This window comes from Lactuca virosa, chromosome 2, assembly GCF_052849685.1.
Source record: "Lactuca virosa cultivar CGN04683 chromosome 2, Lactuca_virosa_CGN04683_v6, whole genome shotgun sequence".
Lineage (NCBI taxonomy): Eukaryota > Viridiplantae > Streptophyta > Magnoliopsida > Asterales > Asteraceae > Lactuca > Lactuca virosa.
The window spans coordinates 173,047,187-173,071,706 of record NC_136427.1 but is presented as its reverse complement, the minus strand read 5'-3'; the positions used below and the strand labels follow the sequence as shown (position 1 = coordinate 173,071,706).

Here is a 24,520-nt window from a genome sequence, read left to right as displayed (position 1 = left end):
GTGAGATAAACAGGACATGTCTTGGGAGAGAGTATCTTGCGTAGATTTCAAAGGTCAACCCAGCTTCAAAATGGAATGGGTTCCAAAGACCAAATAATCCCACACTCTGTGCTGGAGTAGCTATGGAGGAATATCCTCAGACTTCAGTTTGTTGATAGTGGCTATTCCAGGCACATGATAGGAGACATCTATAAACTGTACAACACTCAGAACTTTAAGTGAGGGGATGTGTTCTTTGCGGGAAAGGAAGAAAGGAAAGGATCACAAATGGGGGTTGTACTTAACGATGTGAAGAATTTTTGGATATGTTCCGAGATTGAAATATGTGTGTTGTTCTTAGATCATTTGGTTGCAACTTCCATTGGTGAATTACGGTTTGAGTTTTATTCCCGATACTCTTGAGTTTCTCTTAAAATTATTCGTTTTGATGATAATTTCTTAAATTTGCACATTTATCTTGTTTTCTTTCTTCTGCATGCACAATTTAAGGGGGAGAATTCAAAATACAAAAAAAAATTATAAAAAGTATAAAATCAAAAAAATACAAAATATGTCCTTATAGTTTTTTTGTTTGTAGGTGATTATTTGGTAAGTGATATGAAGCTTGTTGCTAAAGGGCAATCTGAAATTCGTGTAATGCACTAAAGTTGAATTGTTTAGACTCTGTGTTCAATGTGCTGGTAGGAACGAAGAATTCAAAAGGACTAGACATAGATTAACAATGAAAGGACTTGACAGTGTTAACTCATCTGAACCTAGATAGTTTTATTTAGACTGACAATACGACGCTCGGGTAGATTGAGCAGTGAGATAAACATGGGAACCTGCAAGATACATTAAAGTCATATGTATCTAGAATTGTGGTTTAACACTTCTTTGATGTACGGACTTATGTCCTTAATTCAGGAACTGATAGGGCAACTGGGGGGTTCAAATAAAGTAGGTCTGTAGAAGATTATTTTCTTGCTTTCTATATGTCAGTCATATGTTGCCTCCTTTGCACGATTGGAACATATCCGACCTGGAATGCAACATATGCAACTCTATCTCTATGCATCTCCTTATCTATGCAATTCTTTCTATCTATTAGCCATATGCTGTCCCCTTTGCGTGATCAGAAGATCTGACCTGGGACACAACATATGCACCGTACTATCTCTCTAACCCTCTATCTATGTTAGTCATATGTGTTGGAAGTGTGTCCAAGATCATTAACCAATTAGTGGTATTTCTAATAATAGCAGGATCCTCTTGGGTTGCCCTCAAGACTCAAAATTGAGTAGAATAAATAATAGGAGTGATTAGTTTATTAATTATTATTGTTTAATAATTAATTAGAAACTAATTGGAAAACAATTTGGGAATTAATTAACAGTTTAATTAATAGAAGGGTTGAATGTGAATTAATCAATAGTTGGTTGATCAGGGAACATTCCAGAACCCTAGAATGAAGGGGGTTGGACGAAATCTCCCTTTGGATAAAGGGAATTTCGTTCTTAGCCTATCCCATCCCACATGGATGGAAGGATAAAACCCTAGGAGGTATCCAAGGCTATAAATAGGGCCTTAGGGATTCATTCCTCCTTGGTCATATTTTGGCTTGAGTATTCGCCACCTTCTTTCTCCCTCATTGTGAAAGAACTTTCATTTAGTTCATCCCTCCTAGTTTAATATTTGATTCTACTCTTTTGAGTTCATTGGGTGTGAACCAAGAGAGGGATTCTAGTTTGGATCCTCATCATCCAAACAAGGTGGCACGCACAAGGAGTCAAGCTCGAAGTTCATTAGCTGCTAAAGAGGTTAGTATTCTTCCTTGTATTTTCGGATTTCATAGGGTAGAAGTAATAGTATGAAGCCATAGATCCATAGGTTGCATGTACACTTAGGTAAATCGTTTTGTTGTTTCGATTCTTCCGCTGCCTAGTTATAGAGTGTATTTGATGCATGTATTACCCAACAGTGGTATCAGAGCCATTGGTTCATGGTTACTATCACCCTACATCCATGTTTTCTGAAAAATACTTGTTTGAAACTGAATGATGAATGAGTAATCAAAAATTCGTAATGTGATAAAACCCTAATCGGGGTTCACGACGTGAACTCAGCAGATTCGGGATTTTCAAATTTTCCTTCATTTTTCGAATTTGAAGTTTTGATAAATATGGATAAATGCCAAATTTTAATTGTGTAAATCTGAAAATAGATAAATATCATTTAAATATGTTTATTTGAATTCGAATATTTATTTATTATTTAAATAGGGATTTAAATATTTTAATATTATTTATAATAGAGTTTTATAAATTTGAATATTAACCCCTCATGTTTTATTAATTGTTATATTGAATCCTTGTAATTAATTTGAATTAATAATAGACAACTAAACTTAAAGTGTTTTAAATTTACCCCTAATATATATGTAAGATTCATATATTGTATGTATAAGAGAATTACAATATGCGTCCTCGCATATTTTAAGTATTGACATTGTCAGTGTTATCTCGACTAGGCTCACACATTCTAATATAGGGGTTTAAAGGAGGTCTCTATGATTCCTAATGAGGTCGGTTTTTAATATGCTTCGCGCTTACCACCCTCACCGCCCTATTGCAATTTGAGAATGGAGTTACCGAAAGGGTTTGATAGTGATGATGGTCAATCTAAAAGTATTCTAAATACAAGTATAAAACAAAATCCCGTTTTATTTAAATAAAAGTGAATCTTATGTTATCCATAAAAATTGCACATTCTCTTTATAACTTGTTGATGGAGCTCGTGTGGTTAACCGACACGTCAATTTGAGAGTATAGGTAGAGAATGATGTGAGACTCGCGAATCTCAAGCGTAACTTGAGCCGGGGACCACACAATTTTGTATGAGTGATTCACCATCTGTTCAATGATCTGCGGCATCCCCGTCATTGAATTTGAGATGAACATAATCCGAGATTAACATGTCATTGATAGTCAATGAATCTCAAAGATCTAGGAATTTCATAGTGATTGAAATTGACAAAGAGCTTTGTCTACCTAAATAACTTTGTGGTGTGTTTACGACATCCCTTTACACATCATGAAGCCAAATATGGATCCTAGCCTTAATCAAATAATTTATTTAGGGTAATTATTAATTAAGGACTTATATCAAACTAATTGGAATCTTGTCTTTTGTAGATGTCGAACCAAGCCAACAACAACAACAACAACAATCTGCCTCCTCCTCCTCCTCCTCCTCTAACTTAAAACTCAAGCTTCTCTCTAATGTCGGTTCTTAATAGGGAGAAACTCAAGGAGGATGGATCCAACTATCTTGATTGGATCAGGAACTTGAGCATCACGTTAAGAGATGATAACAAAGAGTATGTTCTCGACGAAGATGTTCCCATACTTGGAGAGAACCCTGCCTCAGAAGAAGTTACTGCCTACAACAAGAATTAAGATGAATCTACCAAAGTGGCTTGCCTTATGTTAGCGACCATGTCTTCTGGTCTCCAGATGAACTTTGAAACATGGGGTGCATTTGACATAAACTAGCAACTCGAGGAGATGTTCCAAGAGCAAGCTAGGCAAGAACGATTCGAGATCGTTAAGTCCCTCATGGCATGTAAACTACAAGATGGAGCTTCTGTGTGTACGCACGTCCAAAAGATGAAGTCGTACATAGACAAACTTGGGAATGTAGGTGTCGAGCTACCTAAGGAGTTGGACATTGACATGGTTTTGAACTCGCTTACTAGTTCATATTCGCAATTCATCATGAACTTCAATATGAATGGACTTGACAAGACCTTGATGGAGTTGCATGGCATGCTCAAAACTGCTGAAGCGAGCATGAAGAAACCCAACAACTCTAACCCTAATGCTCCAGTATTGGCTGTTGATCGTAGTTTTGCTAAAAGGAAAAGGGCGCCTCAACCCAAAGGAAAGGGTAAGGGTAAGTTCAGACAGTCTGAACCTGCTCCCAAGAAAAGGGCTCAAGCTGAAATAGTTCCTTCTACTGATCCAAGTGAAGCCATTTGTTTTTACTGTCAGGAAAAGGGACACTGGAAGCGTAGTTACCCTAAATACCTCGAGGACCTTAAGAAGGGAAAAGTCAAGGTGGCTAACACCTCAGGTATGTTCATGATAGAACTCCATAGCACATCTACTTCTAACTCTTGGATTCTTGATACAGGATGTGGTACTCACATTTGCTCTGATATGCAGGGACTAAGACAAAGTAGGAAGTTGAAGCATGGTGAGCTCAACCTAATCATGGGAAACAGGCGCGAGTCAGCTGTTACAAGGATTGGGAACTATGAGCTCATGCTTAGTGGTGGTGTTTATCTTAGTTTATTAAATTGTTGCTACTCGCCTGATATGGCACGAAACATTATTTCTTTTCATGCGCTTTATTAGGATGGTTGTCGTTTTTCTTTTGATAATGATAATGGTGACATTTTGGTTTATAAGAATGGTTGTTTTATTTTTAAAGCTAGTCCTTGTAAAGGTGTGTATGAAAGTGGTTTTTGTGATGGTGATTTTGATAAACTAATTATGAATGTTGGTTCATCTAATAGTGAATTAGATAAATCATGTTGTGTCATTGTCGACTTGGCCATATAAACAAGAAACGCATTGCCAAGCTCCAATCTGATGGAATCTTGGAATCATTTGACCTCAAGTCAGATGATGTATGCGAATCTTGCTTACTTGGCAAGATGACAAAAGCGCAATTCACAGTCCACTGTGAAAGAGGCAAGGATTTGTTGGACCTCATCCACACAGATGTTTGTGGACCCTTCGAATCCGCCACAAGACATGGAGAAAGATACTTCGTGACTTTTACTGATGATTTCAGTAGATATGGATATATCTATCTAATCAAGCATGAGTCAGAAACTTTCGAGGTGTTCAAAGAGTTTCAAAACGAAGTAGAGAACCAATTGGGCAGAAAGATCAAGATGCTCCGATCCGATAGGGGTGGATAATACTTAAGTCTTGAATTCTACGATCATCTTAAGAATTGTGGAATAGTTTCACAATTGTCTCCTCCCAGAACACCACAGTTGAATGGTGTGGCTGAAAGGAGAAATCGAACCTTGTTGGACATGGTTCGATCTATGATGAGTCGAGCTATACTTCCGATATCTTTTTGGGGGTATGCCTTAGAGACAGCCGCCCATATCCTAAACCTCGTACCTACTAAGAAGGTTGCTAAAACACCCTCTGAAATGTGGAGTGAGACACGTCCTTCTCTAGCACATATAAAGGTTTAGGGATGCGAAGCTTTTGCTCGTCGCGAGGCGAATGACAAGCTCGAACCCCGGTCAGAGAAGTGTTACTTCATTGGTTATCCACAAAAGTCGTTTGGATACTTGTTCTACAAGCCTTCGAAAAACAAAGTGTTTGTCCTCATTTCCAAAGAGGACAGTGGGAGCCACATAGACCTTGAAGAGCTTCAAGAGACAAATGAAGAAGAACCTTTAGTAGACACTAGCACTCAACCTGAGGAGCAACAACCCGTTGAGGAACCTCAACCCGAGGCTGAGCAACCTGTTGAGAAAAATGATATATCTCCACCTCCCCTTCGCAGATCCAATAGAGTTCGTGCTCCTCCTGAGTTCTATGGTTTTCATGTGAGCACAGAAGGAGACGTACTGATCAGTGATCGTACACTCGTTGATATGGATGAGCCATCCAACTATAAGGAAGCGATGGCAGGCACTGAGGCTGCTAAGTGGAAGGAAAGCATGAAGAGCGAGATTCAGTCTATGCATGACAACCAAGTTTGGAATTTGGTTGATCCTGCTCCTGGCACTAAAATTGTTGGGTGCAAATGGATCTTCAAGAAGAAGACAGACATGGATGGGAATGTGCACACGTTCAAGGCTAGAATGTTGCAAAGGGTTACACTCAGACTCAAGGAATTGATTATGAGGAAACTTTTTCACCAGTAGCCAAGATCAAGTCTATTAGGATATTACTTGCCATAGCAGCCTTTCATGATTATGAAGTATGGCAAATGGATGTGAAGACCGCTTTCCTTAATGCAAAACTCACAGAGGAAGTGTACATGGCACAGCCTGAGGGTTTCATAGATCCAAAATATCCAAATAGAGTGTGTAAGCTTGAAAGGTCCATATATAGACTAAAACAAGCGTCTCGCAGCTGGAACCTTTGCTTTCATGAAAAGGTCAAGGAGTTTGGTTTTTCAAGAAGTGAAGGTGAATCCTGCATATATATCAAAGCTAGTGGGAGTAATGTAGTCTTCCTGGTGTTGTATGTGGATGACATACTCCTTATAGGAAACGATATCCCGACGTTGCAAGGTGTTAAGACGTGGCTTGGGAGCTGTTTCGCTATGAAAGATCTAGGAGAGGCTGCATACATACTTGGTATAAGGATCTATAGAGATAGATCAAAACGTCTAATAGGACTGAGCCAAAGTACATACTTGGATAAGATCTTGAAGAAATTCAAGATGCAGGACTCCAAGAAAGGGTATCTACCTATGCAACATGGCACAAAATTGAGTAAGACTCAATGTCCTAGTTCTAGTGATGAACAGGAAAGAATGAGTTGAGTCCCATATGTTGGATTAATGTCTAAGTCCATAACTATATTTGGTATGTACTTGACCCGACCCGGCATGGTCCATTTGGGTTGCACTTCACCAGCACAATTTATATGGATAGTCTTTTGAAAATAGTATATTTATGATTTATATTAATATATTATAAGTTCTAATATATTAATATGGAATCATATTATTTAATTAGTATTGATCAAGAATTAATTTAGAATTAATTAAGTGATCAAAAAGAACTAATTAAATATGGACTCTTATATATATGGAATGGGCCAAGTTCATTTAGGTTGGGCTAAGCTTTCATGGATGGTCCATGGAGCTTTTAACCCATGGATCCTATGTAAATGAAAGGTCATGGGTATTAGGGTTTACATGGATGTAACCCTAATCCTCCATAATATATAAAGGGGTCCTTGGCTCACAAAATTGGCACAAGTGTGTGAAAATAAGAGTGGGCCGATTTTAGTGTGCATACATATTCTCTCAAGTTCTTCCAAGGTGTTTTGGTGATTTGTGATTCCATTTGAGGCTTCCACACTATTGGGGCTAAGCTCTTAAAGCTTGAAGACATCAAGCTACATCAAAAGGTATGCCATCTAACTAGAACTTTGTAGTATAGGTGCTTCATAATATGCTAGTTAGGATGAAACCTTGGAATAGTTAATATTTGCATGTATAATAGAGAAAACATAGATCCAAGGTTTATAGGGTTGCATGTACACCATAGGAGTGTTAGAATGCTCAAAACCCAACACCATATGCTTCTGCTATAGGATCGATCATGTATGACATGACATGTACTCGTCCTGACATCTCATTTGCTCTGAGTATGGTGAGTCGTTTTCAGGACAACCCAGGCGAAAGTCATTGGACAGCAGTAAAGAACATTCTGAAATACCTAAGAAGAACAAAGGATATGTTCTTGGTATATGGGGGTAAAGATGAGTTGAAAGTTACAGGTTATACAGATGCCAGTTTCCAGACTGATAGGGACAACTCATGTTCGCAGTCAGGATGGGTATTCTTGCTCAATGGAGGAGCGGTCACATGGAAGAGCTCCAAGCAGTCGACAGTGGCAGACTCTACGTGCGAGTCAAAGTATATAGCAGCTAGTGAAGCTGCAAAAGAAGCTACATGGCTGAAGAATTTCATTGATGATCTTGGTGTCGTTCCGAGCATCAAGGATCCCTTGGAAATCTTCTGTTATAATGAGGGTGCAGTCGCTTTGACTAAAGAACCCAAAGACCATGGTAACTCAAGACATATACTTAGAAAGTTCCACTATGTAAGACATCGAGTCGAGGATGGAGATATTGTTGTGAGCAGAGTATCGTCAGAGGAGAATCCAGCCGATCCGTTCACTAAACCACTATCAAGGATCAAGCATGATGGTCATACTAGATCTATAGGCATTTGATTTGCTGAAGATATGGTGTAGTTGTTTAGTTGTTTAGTTTGATAATCCTTGAAACATTTAACAGTATGAATTTGTAATAAAATTGATGTTTATTTTGTGGAGACTTAACAAAGTGCTGGATTGCTATCATTTCTATTTATTTATTACTGTGTTTCACTTTTGCATGTTTAGAACCCACTTCCCGAGTACTAAGTACTCAAATCTCCACAGTCGGTCATACTCTTGGAAGTAAGTAGTGATTCAAGACTGTCATGATTGTTGATGGATTAACCATTTTGATTGAGCATGACATAGTGATTGTGTCAACACTTATGAGTGCTTAATAGTGATTTAAGTATTGGAACAACCCACACTTAGAGATTACTTCATGGATTAAGTCACGAGTAATTCTAAGATGATAATATTTTCTGTTCTTCAAACCGAGATACATGTGGGGCTTTGCTCTAAGATTCTGTTATGCATTGGTATACTCCAACGCTATCCGTAACTGGTGGCTATAACGGGTGTATTCATGTGTGACATGATAAAATAGACAAAGACTATGTAGTCAAAGTTTATCCGTCCCTTCTGCCTTAATAGGAGAAGCGATATCTATGGGCCCCTCGATGATTTGGTGCTGACATCCAAAATACCTGGCCGGGTGCTGACTAGAACTGATGTGTTCGATTTAGTAGTCAGATGTAGTCATCACAAATCTATATCGGGAAACATAATTTTGAATTCTGAGATTGACCATTATCCATGTCTCGAATTCATACAGATATCATGAGGATGAAGGAATAGTTGATCACTTATCTGAGGGCTGAAACTGATTAGATCAGAGTTCGGCAGATGCATTGGATGGCATTCTCTCTGTTGATTATTAGATGGATATAAGACCATATATAGTTTATGACTTGTCCAAGTGGGAGACTGTTGGAAGTGTGTCCAAGATCATTAACTAATTGGTGATATTTCTAATAATAGCAGGGTCCTCTTGGGTTGCCCTCAAGACTCAAAATTGAGTAGAATAAATAATAGGAGTGATTAGTTTATTAATTATTATTGTTTAATAATTAATTAGAAACTAATTGGAAAACAATTTGGGAATTAATTAACAGTTTAATTAATAGAAGGGTTGAATGTGAATTAATCAATAGTTGGTTGATCAGGGAACATTCCAGAACCCTAGAATGAAGGGGGTTGGACGAAATCTCCCTTTGGATAAAGGGAATTTCGTTCTTAGCCTATCCCATCCCACATGGATGGAAGGATAAAACCCTAGGAGGTATCCAAGGCTATAAATAGGGCCTTAGGGATTCATTCCTCCTTGGTCATATTTTGGCTTGAGTATTCGCCACCTTCTTTCTCCCTCATTGTGAAAGAACTTTCATTTAGTTCATCCCTCCTAGTTTAATATTTGTTTCTACTCTTTTGAGTTCATTGGGTGTGAACCAAGAGAGGGATTCTAGTTTGGATCCTCATCATCCAAACAAGGTGGCACGCATAAGGAGTCAAGCTCGAAGTTCATTAGCTGCTAAAGAGGTTAGTATTCTTCCTTGTATTTTCGGATTTCATAGGGTAGAAGTAATAGTATAAAGCCATAGATCCATAGGTTGCATGTACACTTAGGTAAATCGTTTTGTTGTTTCGATTCTTCCGCTGCCTAGTTATAGAGTGTATTTGATGCATGTATTACCCAACAATATGTTGTTCCCTCTGCGTGATTGGAAGACATCCGACCTGGGATACAACATATACACTTCTATATCTATCTTCTCTCTTAATGATTGAATACTCACCTAAAGTAAGGAGTTCTTTGGAAGTTCTTGATTACCGGGGTATATCAGGAAGTGGGGAACAAGTTAGAGTACATCTAAAATTGAACCATTTAAAAGGTTATCTGTAGATCTCGCTGTTGAATTTAAGTGGACAACAATATCCTTGGTCGTCGCCAGCTAAACGGTCCATTTAGGAATATAGATCACAATGACTTGTCACTTATTATCTGTCCAATTTGTCAATATCCTTTCATGTTTAAGTGGATTACAATACCGGTGATTGACCAGAGCTAAACATGCAGGTGTGTGCTGATAAACGATATTGAATTGCTTGACAACTTTGATCCCAAAAGTCTAAAAATTTAGTTATTATTTTTTTTTTGTTAAATTTGTTCATAGTTTTCCTCTATGCACAAATTTAGGGGGAGAATTAAATTTTTTTTTAAATCAAACAAAAATCAGAAAATTAAAAATCCAAAAATATGCTTATTTCTGTTTTTATTTCTTTTTTAGAAAAATCAAAAATCCAAAAATATTTTTGCTTTACTTTTGAGTGTATTTCTATTTTTAGTTTACTTCTTAGTGATTTCTAGTGTGTGCTAAGTTTACTTTTAGTTTTGTTTTTATCTCAAAATTTTCTTTGTCTTGAAAAGCGAATTCAAAAATCAGAGAACTCAAAGGAAGAAGAGACTCAAGGAACCTGTATCAGAACTTTCTGAGCCAAGGTTACATCCTTGAACAACTGTGGAACAAGAAATGAAGATTATTTTTCACATGGTTCTAAATAAGGCGCCATGGCGCGCCTCAAGGCGTGCCATGGCGCGAGGCGTGGTGTAGCCGTTACGAAAACGTCCAAGGCGGGTTTGTTAAGCGTGGCGTCCAAATAACGTGTCAAGGCGCGCCTTATCGCGATATGGCGCGAGTTTTTTTCAAGACGCGAGTTTTTTTTGTTTTTTGATTTATTTTATCGGGCCTAAAATTAATTGAGTTTTTGCTAACTTTTTATATTAAATACTAATAGAACACTTCTAAAAACTTGATATACTTGATAAAAATCAATAATTATATGATTTATCTCTATTAATATATATATATATATATATATATATATATATATATATATATATATAATAGTCACGCCTTGAAAAACGTCATGGCTCGCCAAGGCTTGTCATGACTTAACTTTTACCTTGCCGCCAAGCCACGTCTCATGTTATTTAGAACCTTGATTCTTCAACATTCATTCTTTCAACCCCAGAAGCAAGGTGAAGCTGTTCTTGAAGATTATGTGACAGATTGCATTGAAGCCTCCTCAATCAATTTGCTGCTATCTATGAACCTGCTGAAGTGATCCAGAAGAATCGGTCTCTCTGTTATTCTCTCTGAAGATTCTCAAGCTGAAAGTGCTGATTTTGAAGAATCCTTACAAGAAGCCTCCACACCCAACGTGCGTTAAAAGTCAAATTTTTGAAGAAAAGCCCAACTGTTCAAGATGAAGTCATTCATATAGAAGATTCATATGTCCATCTTGAAGTTATGAAGAAATCGAAGATAAACGCTGAAGCCAAGCAGAAAGCGAAGATTGAAAAGAAAAGCAAGCTACAAACCCAGAGGGAGTTTGTTAGGTCATATGAAAAGAAAGCTATAAACCAAGGGGGAGATTGTTGGGTCTAAAATATGGTTTATACTTTGCTTTTCTAGGAACTTGTGGTTTTCGGTCTTAAAACAGTCTTGGGTTTTAGTTGTAGCTTGGACCGAAATCACATGTGATTTCGGTCAGACCTTTGTGTTTTGGGCTTGACCTTAGGTCCATATATATATATATATATATATATATATATATATATATATATATATATATATATATATATATATATATATATATATATATATATATATATATATATATATATATATAGTGAGAAAGGCGTGTTTTAGGAGTCGAGCATAGCGAGGGGACGTTTTCGGTCTAAGAAGGGGCTGCCGTTGTTGAAAGGAAGGTGTTCTAGAGAGAGAAAGTAAGAGAGAACGTTTGTGTGTATATGAATTTATGTAACCGGATCATCACTCAATATCATTGATACATTGAAGATTCATCTAGTTCTTCTTCTTCTTCTTCTCCATTCTATCTTGAATCATCCACTTGATTGGGATTCCGTACCATCAAGTGGATCGATTGATACGTCAAAGCGATTTGGGGACTTACAGTTTTCTTTCCAAACTTTGCAAGATAATCCTTGGTTGGTTATAAACTTTTTTTATGTTATTCAAAATTCAAAGTCTTCCGTTGTTAAATCTCTTGTTTTTTAAACTAGTTTTTGAATAAAAACCAAACAATACCATGGGTTTAATAGTTGGGTGCGGTGATGAGGTGACACCAACCATATTAATGGTTACCGGTGCCTGGTGGGTACTTCGGATGACCCAACTAATAAGTTAATAACATGTATTTAATTATTTACACCAACACTAGTGGTTGGTTTTTGTATTTTTGATGCGATTTACAAGTAATCAAAGTGACCATTTAGTCATTTCGGAGGAAATAATGAAAAATCAATATATATATATATATATATATATATATATATATATATATATATATATATATATTAATGTTTAATATTATATTAAATGCTTATTCATTTTTCGAGTGGGCCTGATTAACATTTACCAAACTGCAAACTGATTAAAACACCAACCATTTAATTCAAAACCCGAACCGCAAACCGATTAACTCGAACGTGGAAACTGAATAACTTTTGGTTCAAACGAGTTTACGGTTTAAATCAAGTAATGCTCACCGCTATGACTTATATATATTTATTAGTTCAAAAGTAAATGTTAAAATCCAGTTAAAACTTTCACAATCATCAAAATGATTAGAACAACTTTTAACAATAAAAATATCTTAATATTATATCATGAATTCTGTGCATTATAAGGTTTTGTTTATTAAAAATTACAAAATCACATTAAAATACCAGTTTCACCTTAATTTATTTCGATCTATGTTGGATTATGGTGATTTCAATCGATTTGTTAAGTAGCAATTTGTAGGAGGTAGATGAACAGAATTTCTCAGATTATAGATGAAGTCTTGAAGATTTCAGTTGTAAGGCTAACAACAGATTAGATAAAGATTATATGAAATAGAGGTGATATTTTATGGTTGCAACATTCCAAGATAATGTTTTCTTTTGATGCTTAGTATGCAGACCCTTTTTACTTGAAATTAGATATATTCAGTTTTGGATTCTTGCTCCTCTACTTTTTGGAGTCCTCAGGATTCAGGAACATGAAGATATTGAAATGGCTCCAAGACATCTTTGATCTTTTCTCTTTTCATCATAACTCTTGCCTCTTTGCACATCAACAGTGTGTGAAAAGTCCTATGAGGTTCATATTGTATAATTTTCATAGGTACCGATCATAAATCAATTTTTTTGTTGTTCCAAATTGTAAGAAAACCAACTTAGTGATAATAAATACCGGTTGAATTAAAGGTGGTGATATTTAATACATTTTATGATAAAATAGAAACAGATAGATGTTATAAATGTTTGTAATGTTTACTAATGGTAAAAGTTAAAATTTTATATCACTAAGATGAAATTGTTTTGCTTATTTAAAAAAAAAGAGTAACTTACACGAATGGTCCCTATGGTTTGGGGTAATTTATGTGTTTGATCCTAAATTTATTGTTTTTAACTCAGAAGGTCCCTTCTGTTTGTTTTTGTTACGCGCTTGGTCCCTGTCTTACCTAAAAAGACTATTTTGCCTTTGATTTTTTAATTTATTTAAATAAACACACCCCCAACCCCACTCCCACCTCACCTTACCTTATCTATCCCACAATTTTTCTCTATTCCCCCTTCCATTTACGTTCATGTATGTGACTGCTTACCTTACCTACCCCGCCATTTTTCCCTATTCCCCCTTCCATTTTCATTTCATGTATGTGACTGCCCCTCCTTCCTAGAAAGCTATCTAACGTATTCTTCACCACCACCATATACTCCATCATCAGAGTTAAAACCACTACATGCCTGGATCTAAAATCAAATTTATCAATAAGCCTTGACATAATATATAATATTTATCATTAAGAACTGGACTGAGATATCTTATTCAAATATTGAAGCATAAATCAGTTATGAAATCTGAGATCAAAATTGAAACACAAATCATACATGGAGAACAAATTGAAACTTGAAATTCAATTTATGTAGATACACTTGACATCAGACTCAAAAACTTGAAATTAAACACTCATGAGCACAGATTTATGCAACAATACTTGAAATCAGACAAAGAAATTTATACAAAGTAACTGAGACCACAGGCGGTCAGATTGACATTGGAGATCAACAACGGTCACTTGGCGATGGAGGCAGTTGGAGATTGCTTATGATGGAGACCAACGACGATATACATTATTATTGACATGTGAGACAGTCAGATAGAACATGGAAACAGAGGTGTGTCACGTGTCATGTCTGGCCGATAGAGAGAGACATCGGAGATAATGGGTCAAGTGGAAATCGGATGGTTGGCGTCATGAGTAATGGTGTTGTAACGATATCTAGGTCATAAAGGGGTAATTTTGAAGTCGGATTTCTATCAGTAATGAAGAGGTGGGCAGTGAGGAGTGGATGAAGGAGATACTCGACGTTGAAGATAGAGGAGGGAGCAGTTTCATGTCTATAGAGAAGAGGGCGGAGGGTTGAGGACGAGGGAGGTCGGCGATGATGATGAAGGATCAATCGACCAAGGCTATTGAGAGAGACAGTAAAGGAGTAGGACCTACATGCCCTTTTTTTCTTATTTATAATAATAAATTAAAATAATATAAATAATAAAATTAATTAAAAAAGAAATTAATAAGGGCATAATAGTCCTTTTAGGTCAGACAGGGACCAAACGCGTAACAAAAACAAACAGTAGGGACCTTCTGAGTGAAAAAAATAAGTTAGGGACCAAACGTGTAAATTACCCCAAACCATATAGACCATTCATGTAATTTACTCTAAAAAAAGTACACTAAGCCGACGAAGAACACTTAAAAATTACCACAAAATTACTCATTTTAGAAACAAGGTTTCAAAACAGAGATATAAACATAGGGATTCCCATGTAGTAGTTTTGTATGATGTAAAAAATAATCTATTTCAAATGAGTGAGGGTATGCATATGTTTAAATACAAATTCGAGGGAGAACTTATGGCAGTGAGATATTGAGTTTTGGTCGAGATACAATTTTTTCTTATACAATATTCATTTTGAAATTGCATAAATTTTCAATTTCTTATAGCCCAACGTGATTGGGTGTTGACAGGGTGTTCTCAAGCCCAAGTAGTTGAGGGTTAAGTCCCAGCTGAAAAAATGATATAATTTATGAGTAGATTAGAATGTGTGTGTCGTCCTTACCGCTTCAAAGTTTTTGAGCTTATATCTTAAAACTTAAACCACATTAATTAGAGAAAACAAATACTTGATTGCATTAAAAAATGAATTCAATACTAAAATTATTGAACTTTCAACTATTAATCAATCAACTAAAGTGGTTTTGTAACTTATGATACTTAGTGGACATTTATGCATTAATCCCAAGGTAAATGCTCAAACTCATGCAATGTGAGGATATAGGATTTGGGGTGAGCTTCAAAATCCAAAAATGATGAACCCATGACGGTTAGATGTTGGATTTTGTTTGTTCCAGCATGAGAACTCCTAAACTTTATAGAATCAAACCTTAATTTATTAATGTGGAGTTTAGTGGGATATGGAGGTCTAGAACTTCATCCATGGTGGAAAACCTCATATGAATGGAATTTGGAGTGTTTGGAGGATTGGGTTTGTTATTCTCTATCTTGGAATCAAATATCAATATGAATTAATCACCTTACATTAAGAATTATATACATTTGAATCCACCACTAGTGTTGGATTTGAGAATTTAGGGTTTTCATAAACAAATTAACCACATTGACTCCTCTCATCGCCACCTATTGGACTATCACTACTTGACGGGCCACCACCATCTTGGCAGAGCTTTCATTTTTTTTCAGGCCATCGCCATCTTAGAGGAGCTTTCATTTTTTGGCGGAGCACCACCATATCGTCTTCATCTATTTTCATGACAAACAACTTCTCGTCGGATCTGGAAAACGAAGAAGGGCGATGCTAGGATTTGATTCTGGTGAAGACTTTGTAAACATGAAGATGGTGACGAAGGAGGCTTGGCGATGGGAATCTGAATCTGACGAATAACACATATCGACAATGACAACCGACGTTGTAACTCAAAAACCCTAGTATTATCCAACGTTGTAAATTGACGAACACGACAAAACCCTAGCACTATCCAACTTCGACTTCGCCGTTGCCGCTTGTTTCGCCACCACCTTCGCATATAAGAAAGCTTAGCTCACGACTTCACGTTTTTAGGTATACAAATTTGTTGTTCTTCGATGGATTTTGTAGCCCATAGTTCAACGTCGTCATCGGAGAAGGAGCGAGATGAAGCCAACGTTGTAACCCAGATCTATACGTCGTTGTTAGAGTCGCCATGTCGCTGCCACCTTTGCAAACTCGTTATGTTTGCGAAACTCCAATGGTGGTGATGAGTCAGTAGGGGTAGGGCAGTGAAAGTGATTCCCCCGAAGGTGTTTGCAGATCTCCGATGATGTTTGCAAATCGTCGCCGCCAGATCGTTCTAGATCTCCGATGACTGCTGCGGCGATCGTTCGATGGTGAAGATGACAAAGATAAAGATGAAGATTATATATGTGTTAAAGATAAGGGTTAAATAGGTAGGGTGGTTTCGTTTTGTCTTTTTTCTTTTTAAATTAGGAAAATGTTAAAAAAATAATAAAATGGAAAAAGAAAATACCAATGGCAAGTCCGTTATTTAGATATTCAAAAAGAAATCGGACAAAACGGCAACAAAAAACTTGTTTTGGACCAATGATGCTAATTCAAAATGTTTTGAATCAACATAACAATTCTCAACAAACCATAAGGACCATTTTTGTAATTTTGTTTGTATCCAAACAACATGGATGTACTTTTGAAAAAGAGAAGTAGTTACATATACATTCAAGTGTTGAGGGGCGGAAGTTTACGATTTAAAATAGTTGCTTACTTGACCACTATATCGTCCTCACTCGTTTTCGCCCTAACCCCAAATCTGACTCCAAATCTACAGTTAAATCCAGTTTTTCATCATTTCATAAACCCTAATTCATATCGGAACATCCTTCAGGTAATGCAGATTGCAGTTTTTTTTTTTCCCCGATCAATCGACACATAAACATGTACCTGCATTTCGCCATCTAATTCAAAATGTTTCATTTCTTTTCCAGTTCATCCCATTTCCACAAGATCACTTCAACTCATGAACTTGAGTTGAATTTATCTCATTGGTATTTTGAGTGAAAACCAAGTAGTCCTTGTTAGGGCACAATGTTCTGAATTCATATTGAAGCTATTCAAATATCATGTTTATATAAACCTGCACATCGTACTGTTTTTTCATGTATGAAAACCTTGCTCATCTTACCAATTTATGATGGAAATTGTTGAAGTTTGCTGCTGTAGACATAGTATATTCAAAATCCCTTTTACAAGTTACTGGTATCTGTCTTTAGTTATACCTAATCTAGGAACAATAGAGGCTAAACAAATCAATCTTTACGCAATTCATAGCACTTAGTTTAGTTCTTGAGTGAAAATGACAATGATTGGCTACTGAGATCCCAACTGAAATTTTATTTTCTTGCAGAATGGCAGAGCCAGTATCTAGGTCAGAAACATCTAATAACAACCAAACTGATCTCTTCCCCTTTCCTGGTTTTACAATCAATAACAAAACTGATGTTGAAGATCATACTCCTCTCACCAAGATTCAATATGCTTCTGCTATGAAACATCATGATTCTGCTAAATCTACTCAAGAAAGCTCAAGTAGTGCTACCACAAAAACCCCTCCAGTTGAGCCATCTGTATCCCCTGAAATCCAATCCAGCTTGTATCGATCTGTTCATGTTTCAGGAGCTGCACCTTCAACATGTTATGCTGCTGGACATGTGATTTCTGGTGTCACTGACAGAAGAAAATGCAAAGCTAGAGGGATTCTTTCAGCTGGAAGAAGTAAACCCCCTGAACATGACATTTTTGAAAAAACTAGTCCTTCTTTGATGATACCTTTTCCTACTGAAGCTTCAATTAGTTGGCATTTATCACCAATTTATGTAGACAACAATGACAATGATGATGATGATGATGATGATGATGATGATGATGGAAAAGGCGATTACTCAAAAGGGTTGTCCTCAGTTTCTCTTCATGATACACCACAAGAAGAGAGAATATTATCATTGGATTTCAATGGAGAATGTTCTCCATTTTCAGCTGAATTTTTGAGTAGTGGGAATGTTATGCAAACTCCAAACTCAGATTCAAGCTTTGAAGGTGTTCAATTGAAATATAAGTTTGAATCTGAACTTGATCAGGTGAAAGAGAAAGATGTTCTTGAACATGAAAGGTTAACTCCTAAAGGTAACTTATCACCATGGGACCCACCTAGGTTAAGTTTTGATTTTTCAGATCTATCCCCACTTTCCAATCCTGCAAACATTAGTCATGAGTCATGGATTTCCAACTCAACTTTGTCAGAATCACAAATGCGCATATCTTGGAGAGATGAAGTCACTTTTGATAAAGATGATTTAGATTGCTGTAGATTGTTGTCAGATGAAGAAATTGATGAGAATGGATTGTTGAAGTCTCCTAAGTTTTTTGAGCATCATGGAAAGGAGAAAGAAAGTTTATTTCCTACTCGAATCAATCCTTGTGAGGAGTCTGTATGCACTGATGATGGTGGATTGACTATATCTGTTGACTCAGACTGGAGTCTACACTACAAAAAACCAGTCTTTTGAGCTTTAAGTTAAACAATTGCCTTCCATTTTTATGTTCTTAATTATTTACATATCATCTTTTTTTAGAATATTAGCATGTTGTATTTTCACCAACATTGATAAACAAGAATTAATTGCTTTAAAAATGTAAACAGAGTCAAGTTTCATTTGATCATTTCGACATTTCCTTCTTGAGTTATTCCCAAAATACAAGAAACAACATAGTGTAAAGATCTAAAAACTAATCAAGAAACTTAAGTAATATACATGGTACATAATACATACACATTCACAGTTTACAAATCTATAGGAAAAGTAGGATCGAGGTCAGTGATAGGAAACAAAGTTGTTGTCTTATTGATATTGTAAGCTCGAGTTTCATCAAGAAGAAGAAGATGATCCGTTTAAATTCAAATTTGATCTCCAATCAAGATTTTCTTCTGTATCATCTTTATGTAATTCTTCTGGAGGGATAAAACAATCCATTGACAATCCAGGGACATTGAATGCCAAGTCATCAATGGTCCACTTCTCCTCCATCCTAGTGATAATGGGTCCCGCCCTCAAATTATCCCCAAATCTTGTGATTATAACATCTGATTGACCCGAATGTGCGATCATTACACCTTCAATGATTCTATAGTCTTCAATTTTTGTTGCCATGTAGGTTTCCCAATACATAGGGAATGAACCAGGGGTTTGAACCCTAGTTAAGTAAGAGTCTTCTAAGTGCACTAGTAACCCGTTCTTTTGGCTAAAATAACCAAACATTACATGTTTGATCATTTCTGCTGTATTGTCACTTCGGTCTGCCAGGTCAGCGTCATCTGCTGATATTTTTAAAACGAAGCAATCCACATCACCGATTTGTTTTTCTCCCATGTATTGTGCTAGGGAGAATACACCTGCCACGGCCATAGGATCTAAGCCCTATGAGTTAACCAAAAAACATGATTAGTTTCGTCTTTGCTATAAGTTTTGGATCTTAGTGACTAAATCCAAAAGTCCAGGGACTAAAGTCGTATGAAGCAAATGTACAAGGAGCGAACATGAAATTTGTAGTTATGTTTTTGTCCATATGTTAGTTGCACTATTCATAGTCGATTAGAAAAGATAACTACTTAAGTTCTAGTTTATAGCTTAATTTAAAAGATTGTCAAACTCAAGGGACTAAATCAGTTAATTTTGTAAGTATGTTGACCATCTTAACACATTGAAACTTAATTTAAGAGATTGGTAAACTATAGGGACTGAAGTTGTTAATTCGATAAGTTTGTGGACCATCTTAATCGTTGAACGTTAATTTAAGAGGTTGGTAAATTTTAGGGACTGAATCTGTTGATTCTGTAAGTATGTGGACCATCCTAATACATTGAAACTTTAAGAGGTTGGTAAAGTGTAAGGACTGAATCTGTTAATCTGTAAGTATGTGGACCATCCTAGTACATTGAAAGTTAATTCACGAGATTTGGAAAATATTTAGGGACCAAATCTGTTAATTTTGTAAGTATGGACCATCCTAAGATATTGATATATTAAGTTGATCCGACGACAATGAGAAACGTTTGGAAAAGAAAAGGTTGTTGAAGAATATTGATGTACCTTACAAAATGGGAAAATGACATATCATACCCACCAAAGTGGGCCACTTGCTAAAGCTGTTTCCCACTTTCCGAATTGCATATTAAAATATCTAGTTACACCATAACTGAAAAACCTGACTAGTCTAAACTGATACAGTTCTAATTTAGGACTGATTCAGTCCCAAATCTGATTCGGTTCCAGGTCAATTTTGAATGGAACCGAATAAAAAAACTGAATTTTATAAAATTTATAAAATTTAGAGCGGAGAATTGAACAAAATATAAAATGATTTGCTTTTTCAAATTTATCTATTCCAATTGATTTTTGCAAATCCCTAGGAATTATGTTAATAAAAGATGAGGGTCCCATAGTGACATTTCCCATTATTAGTAAAAGAAAAAAAAATTCCAACAATACTCAAACAACAAATATTTTTCGATGTTTTCTAATAATAAATTTTGACGTTATGTTTATTTAACGCGTTTTATGTCGTCATCGGATATTCTTTTTTGCCTTTTAAGACATGAACTTTAGTGCTTGTTAAATAAATTTTCATCATGATTATTTATCATTTTTATCTCATAAAGAATTCTGTAAAAATGTTAATAAATTATGTTCTTGCCTGAAGAGCACGGCGGAGAGGACGAACACCACCTTTGGCGGCATGAGAGCCTAACCACGGTGTATGCCGCCAAGCAACATTACCATCACTTCCGGCGACCACCTTATTTCCGCCAACAGCAAGCTCAATTAGCCACTTATTTGGCACCATTTGCCACATAACAAAGCAACCCTTTTGTGGCACTCCGATGTTACTAATGGTATTGGTGGTGGATCCATTTGGGCTGAGCTCCTCCACCATGGCCATGGTAACTTTTCCGGTGGCATACATGTTTCTTACTGTTCCTTCAAGTTTTCGGCAACCGGTGGCTGCCGTGAAATGTTGTATTATGTATTGTGCTGATGACGAGACCTTGTAAAACAAAAGGAATTAGAATGTCAAACTGATTTTTCCTATAAGTTCTGAATGGATGAATGGATAAAGTGGCTAACTTGTATAAGTAATGTGTATGCCAAAGTTATGCATAAGTTCTCTGTGGGTAGTAGGTAACTGAATAGGTAATGATGTTTGTTTAGATAAAGTCTTTTATGCATAAATGTTTTTTTCTCTAACTGTTTAAATGAGACTAAATAATTATACTACCGTTACATTCCAATAAATGTTTTTATAATATTCATCATTTTTAATGTAAGAGAAATTGAGAGGGAAAGCTAAGAAAAAAAAAGTAAAGGGGTTGGTGTCCTCTAATACATTAAGCATTAAATGAAACTTTACTATTAAATTGCATATATATATATATATATATATATATATATATATATATATATATATATATATATATATATATATATATATCAGGTTTGATAAAATTTATTAATTTTATAATGGAAAAAGTTGAAGAGGAAAAAAGGTCAAACAGATAAACTGTTAGTGTGCATTAAGTTATGTTTTTTTTACTTACTTATTAAGTTATTATGTTCAAATTAAGTACATAAAAAGAAACAACTATATATAGTTACCAAAAAAAATCAAGATTAAGTATCTAACATATTAGGGTTATTAAGTAACAAAAAAGCAACCCCTAAATGCTTTTAGTTTAGTTTGATTTTTTCAAGTTCATTTGATCAATAAATTTAAAACTCGTAGATGGACAAAATAGTGTTGTAATCCAATTCCTAAATGCAAAACTCTTGTGATGTTTTAATTTTGCTGTTGTTTTCTACTTTTAAATTTGTAGTCTTAAGTTTTGTTTAGCAAAAATAAAATAGTTTATTGTAATTTGTTGTTTAGTTTATTTTATCTTATGATTTAGCTTATAAGCTAATTGTTGATAAACTATTTCATACAATTTTACATTGCAATTTAGTTTATAAATAATTTTTATCAAATATTATTAATTTATAAATTAATTTATCAACTACCAACTAGTTTTTCAATTAATCATAGTTTTTTCGGATTAATTTCTTATTAGTTTTTTTTATTAATATAAATACAACTCGCTTAAAAAAAATAATACCCTGAAAAGTCAAAATGACTTGAATGTTGGTTGAAAAGTTAGGTTAAAAATTTATATAGTTTTTTGGTTCATTTAATAAGGCACATATATTGACATTGACCGGTGGCCAGATGCAAAAAAACAAAAAATGGTAGGGGTCTGAATTGCATTTATTAATACTTTACACACATCTTTCTCTCTCTATGTATATAGTATAGCATTAGTTTTTTAAGCTATGTCCAAAAATTGACTTCAAAGTTACCCTTTCTATTTATTTTCTTTAAACTTGCACATTTTAATTCTAATAATTTAAGATTCGGTAAGATCATCAAGATAAAGAAAATCTTTTTATATCTCATGCTTTTTCTATTGAATCTCGAATAAATTATGAGCATAAAAAGTGAAATGAAAGAACCAACCTCCCATAAAAAGAGGATCAAGATTCCTAGTCCATGATGATCAACAAAGTTTTCTAGTTTTCTTTTTCACCCAAGTATCATTTTATTTAGCAAAATATGGTACTTGGTTCAATCATTGTGTTTAATTTTGTATAATATTAAGAAAAGATTACAATTCATATATATTAATGATTTTTACATAAATTATGAAAATGTAACAAAAGTTCTTTGTAATCAACCTTTTTTTTGTTTGTCTAAAATTGTTTGTTTTTTACAAAATAGACTTTTTTCCCATTAGATAACTAATTATTATACAAAAAGAGTCATCATTTATCAAAAAAAAGTGAGACATCAAGATTTGTTTAGTTATAAATATCTAATATATAATATCCCAACACCTAAAAACGATTAATTGCATGTGGAAGAATAATAGTTTAGGAAGATATATGCAAAGACTATAGAAGTTTACTTTCAAAGTTCAAAAGTCTCTACAAAAGAATGATGGTTCCATTGAAAAATGTAACACCAGAAATACCAAACATTACAAAAAACGTTATAAACTTTATTTAAACAAATCTAAGAAAAAGATAATGTGAAAACATGGGATACATGAATAAAACATAACATATGATAATATTATTTAAACATACATTACTTACACAAGAAGAAAATAGCTTTAAAATTTTACGAAATAAACCAAAAGTAGAGATTCTCATACCAAGACACGGTTAATTTGTCCAAACATGCATCCGTAAGAAGACATATATTCAAGAAATATTAATTGCGTAGCTACATGATAATAACACAATCTTAGAAGAAGATCTAAACATTCTTTACTTTTTGCAAAAAAATATTCTAGAAAAGAGAAATCAAACATCAAAACGAAAGGATCATACTTCATACAAAGTTATAAACGATAAATATTGGTTAATTTTATCTGAACATGCATTACATACCTGAGAAAAAGGTATTTTGGGAGGGAGGAGGGAGACAGGAACAAGAGGGCAACCCAAAACACTTAGAAGAATGTTATGATACTTGATGGATTTGTGTTTATTGGCCAAAAAGATATGAGTTTTGAGCCAATTACGCCATGTTTGAGCTTTCTTGGATGATGAAGACCATATGCTATGATGCTTGTACTCTCCATCTTCATCTACATCAATGGGTTCTTCTAATAGTGTTGCCAAAGGCATCCTCCTGCTATTACTACTACTCATCTCTCTCTTCTCTTTCTTTCTCTCTCTCTCTCTCTCTCTCTCTCTCTCTCTCTCTCTCTTGAATTGAAGATGCCTCAAAGTAGAAAACATCACTTAAATGCACCTCACCACTCCCTTTCCATTCCTTTGTGCACGTGCATCTCATCCCCCCTCACTCATAAATCATTTTAGTGAAAAGAATGAGGTTATTGTTTAATAGTATAGTTTTTATATTATATTTAATGTATAATAGTATAGTTTTTCATATTATTTTAATGTATTATTATTCTTATTATTATTATTATTATAAATGTTAACCGGTTAGTTCTTTTATCTGAGTAGGCCACTGAATGTCTGGATTACGTGACACATGATATTCGTTCAGGTTAGGATAGTGTGGTTCAATTGAGTTGCTTGAAATCAACCTTTTCGGGATTTAAACAAAAAAATAGAACAAAAAAATGTTGTTGGACAAGAACATAACTAATTATATTTATCGAACATGTTTCAACCTACTATCATATTTTTAATGATATGTTGCGGAAAGAAAAGTTCTTAGATTTTATCAAGTGTTGTAAATATCTTGTAGGAGGTCTCTTTTGTATGTTGACAAG

At 35.0% G+C, this 24,520-nt stretch overlaps 2 protein-coding genes and 1 pseudogene across 2 annotated transcripts; 2 read left to right on the top strand and 1 right to left on the bottom strand.

Moving 5' to 3' along the window:
- Positions 1-7,360: 7,360 nt before the first annotated feature.
- Positions 7,361-7,987, top strand: LOC145157972 (secreted RxLR effector protein 161 pseudogene; annotated as a pseudogene).
- Positions 7,988-16,882: 8,895 nt separating this feature from the next.
- On the top strand, positions 16,883-18,843 carry LOC145159750 (GPI-anchored adhesin-like protein). The gene is made up of 2 exons (XM_079078786.1): positions 16,883-17,011; positions 17,531-18,843. The coding sequence occupies exon 2, from the start codon at positions 17,532-17,534 to the stop codon at positions 18,687-18,689; it is 1,158 nt and encodes a 385-aa protein (XP_078934912.1). The 5' UTR covers positions 16,883-17,011; position 17,531; the 3' UTR covers positions 18,690-18,843.
- Positions 18,844-18,895: 52 nt separating this feature from the next.
- On the bottom strand, positions 18,896-24,004 carry LOC145159749 (lipase (DUF620)). The gene is made up of 3 exons (XM_079078785.1): positions 23,664-24,004; positions 20,875-21,225; positions 18,896-19,598 (listed from the first exon to the last, which is right to left on the bottom strand). Exons 1-3 carry the CDS (start codon positions 23,925-23,927, stop codon positions 19,050-19,052), a joined length of 1,164 nt encoding a protein of 387 aa, XP_078934911.1. The 5' UTR covers positions 23,928-24,004; the 3' UTR covers positions 18,896-19,049.
- Positions 24,005-24,520: the final 516 nt, after the last annotated feature.

Bases quoted from the DNA above. Each gene is read 5' to 3' on its own strand.
- LOC145159750 (XM_079078786.1), top strand. From the start codon at position 17,532: ATGGCAGAGCCAGTATCTAGGTCAGAAACATCTAATAACAACCAAACT.
- LOC145159749 (XM_079078785.1), bottom strand. From the start codon at position 23,927: ATGAGTAGTAGTAATAGCAGGAGGATGCCTTTGGCAACACTATTAGAA. The intron at 21,226-23,663 runs GTATGTAATGCA...TTGTTTTACAAG, and splicing joins CCAAAATACCTTTTTCTCAG to GTCTCGTCATCAGCACAATA. The intron at 19,599-20,874 runs GCAAGAACATAA...GTTAACTCATAG, and splicing joins CTCTCCGCCGTGCTCTTCAG to GGCTTAGATCCTATGGCCGT.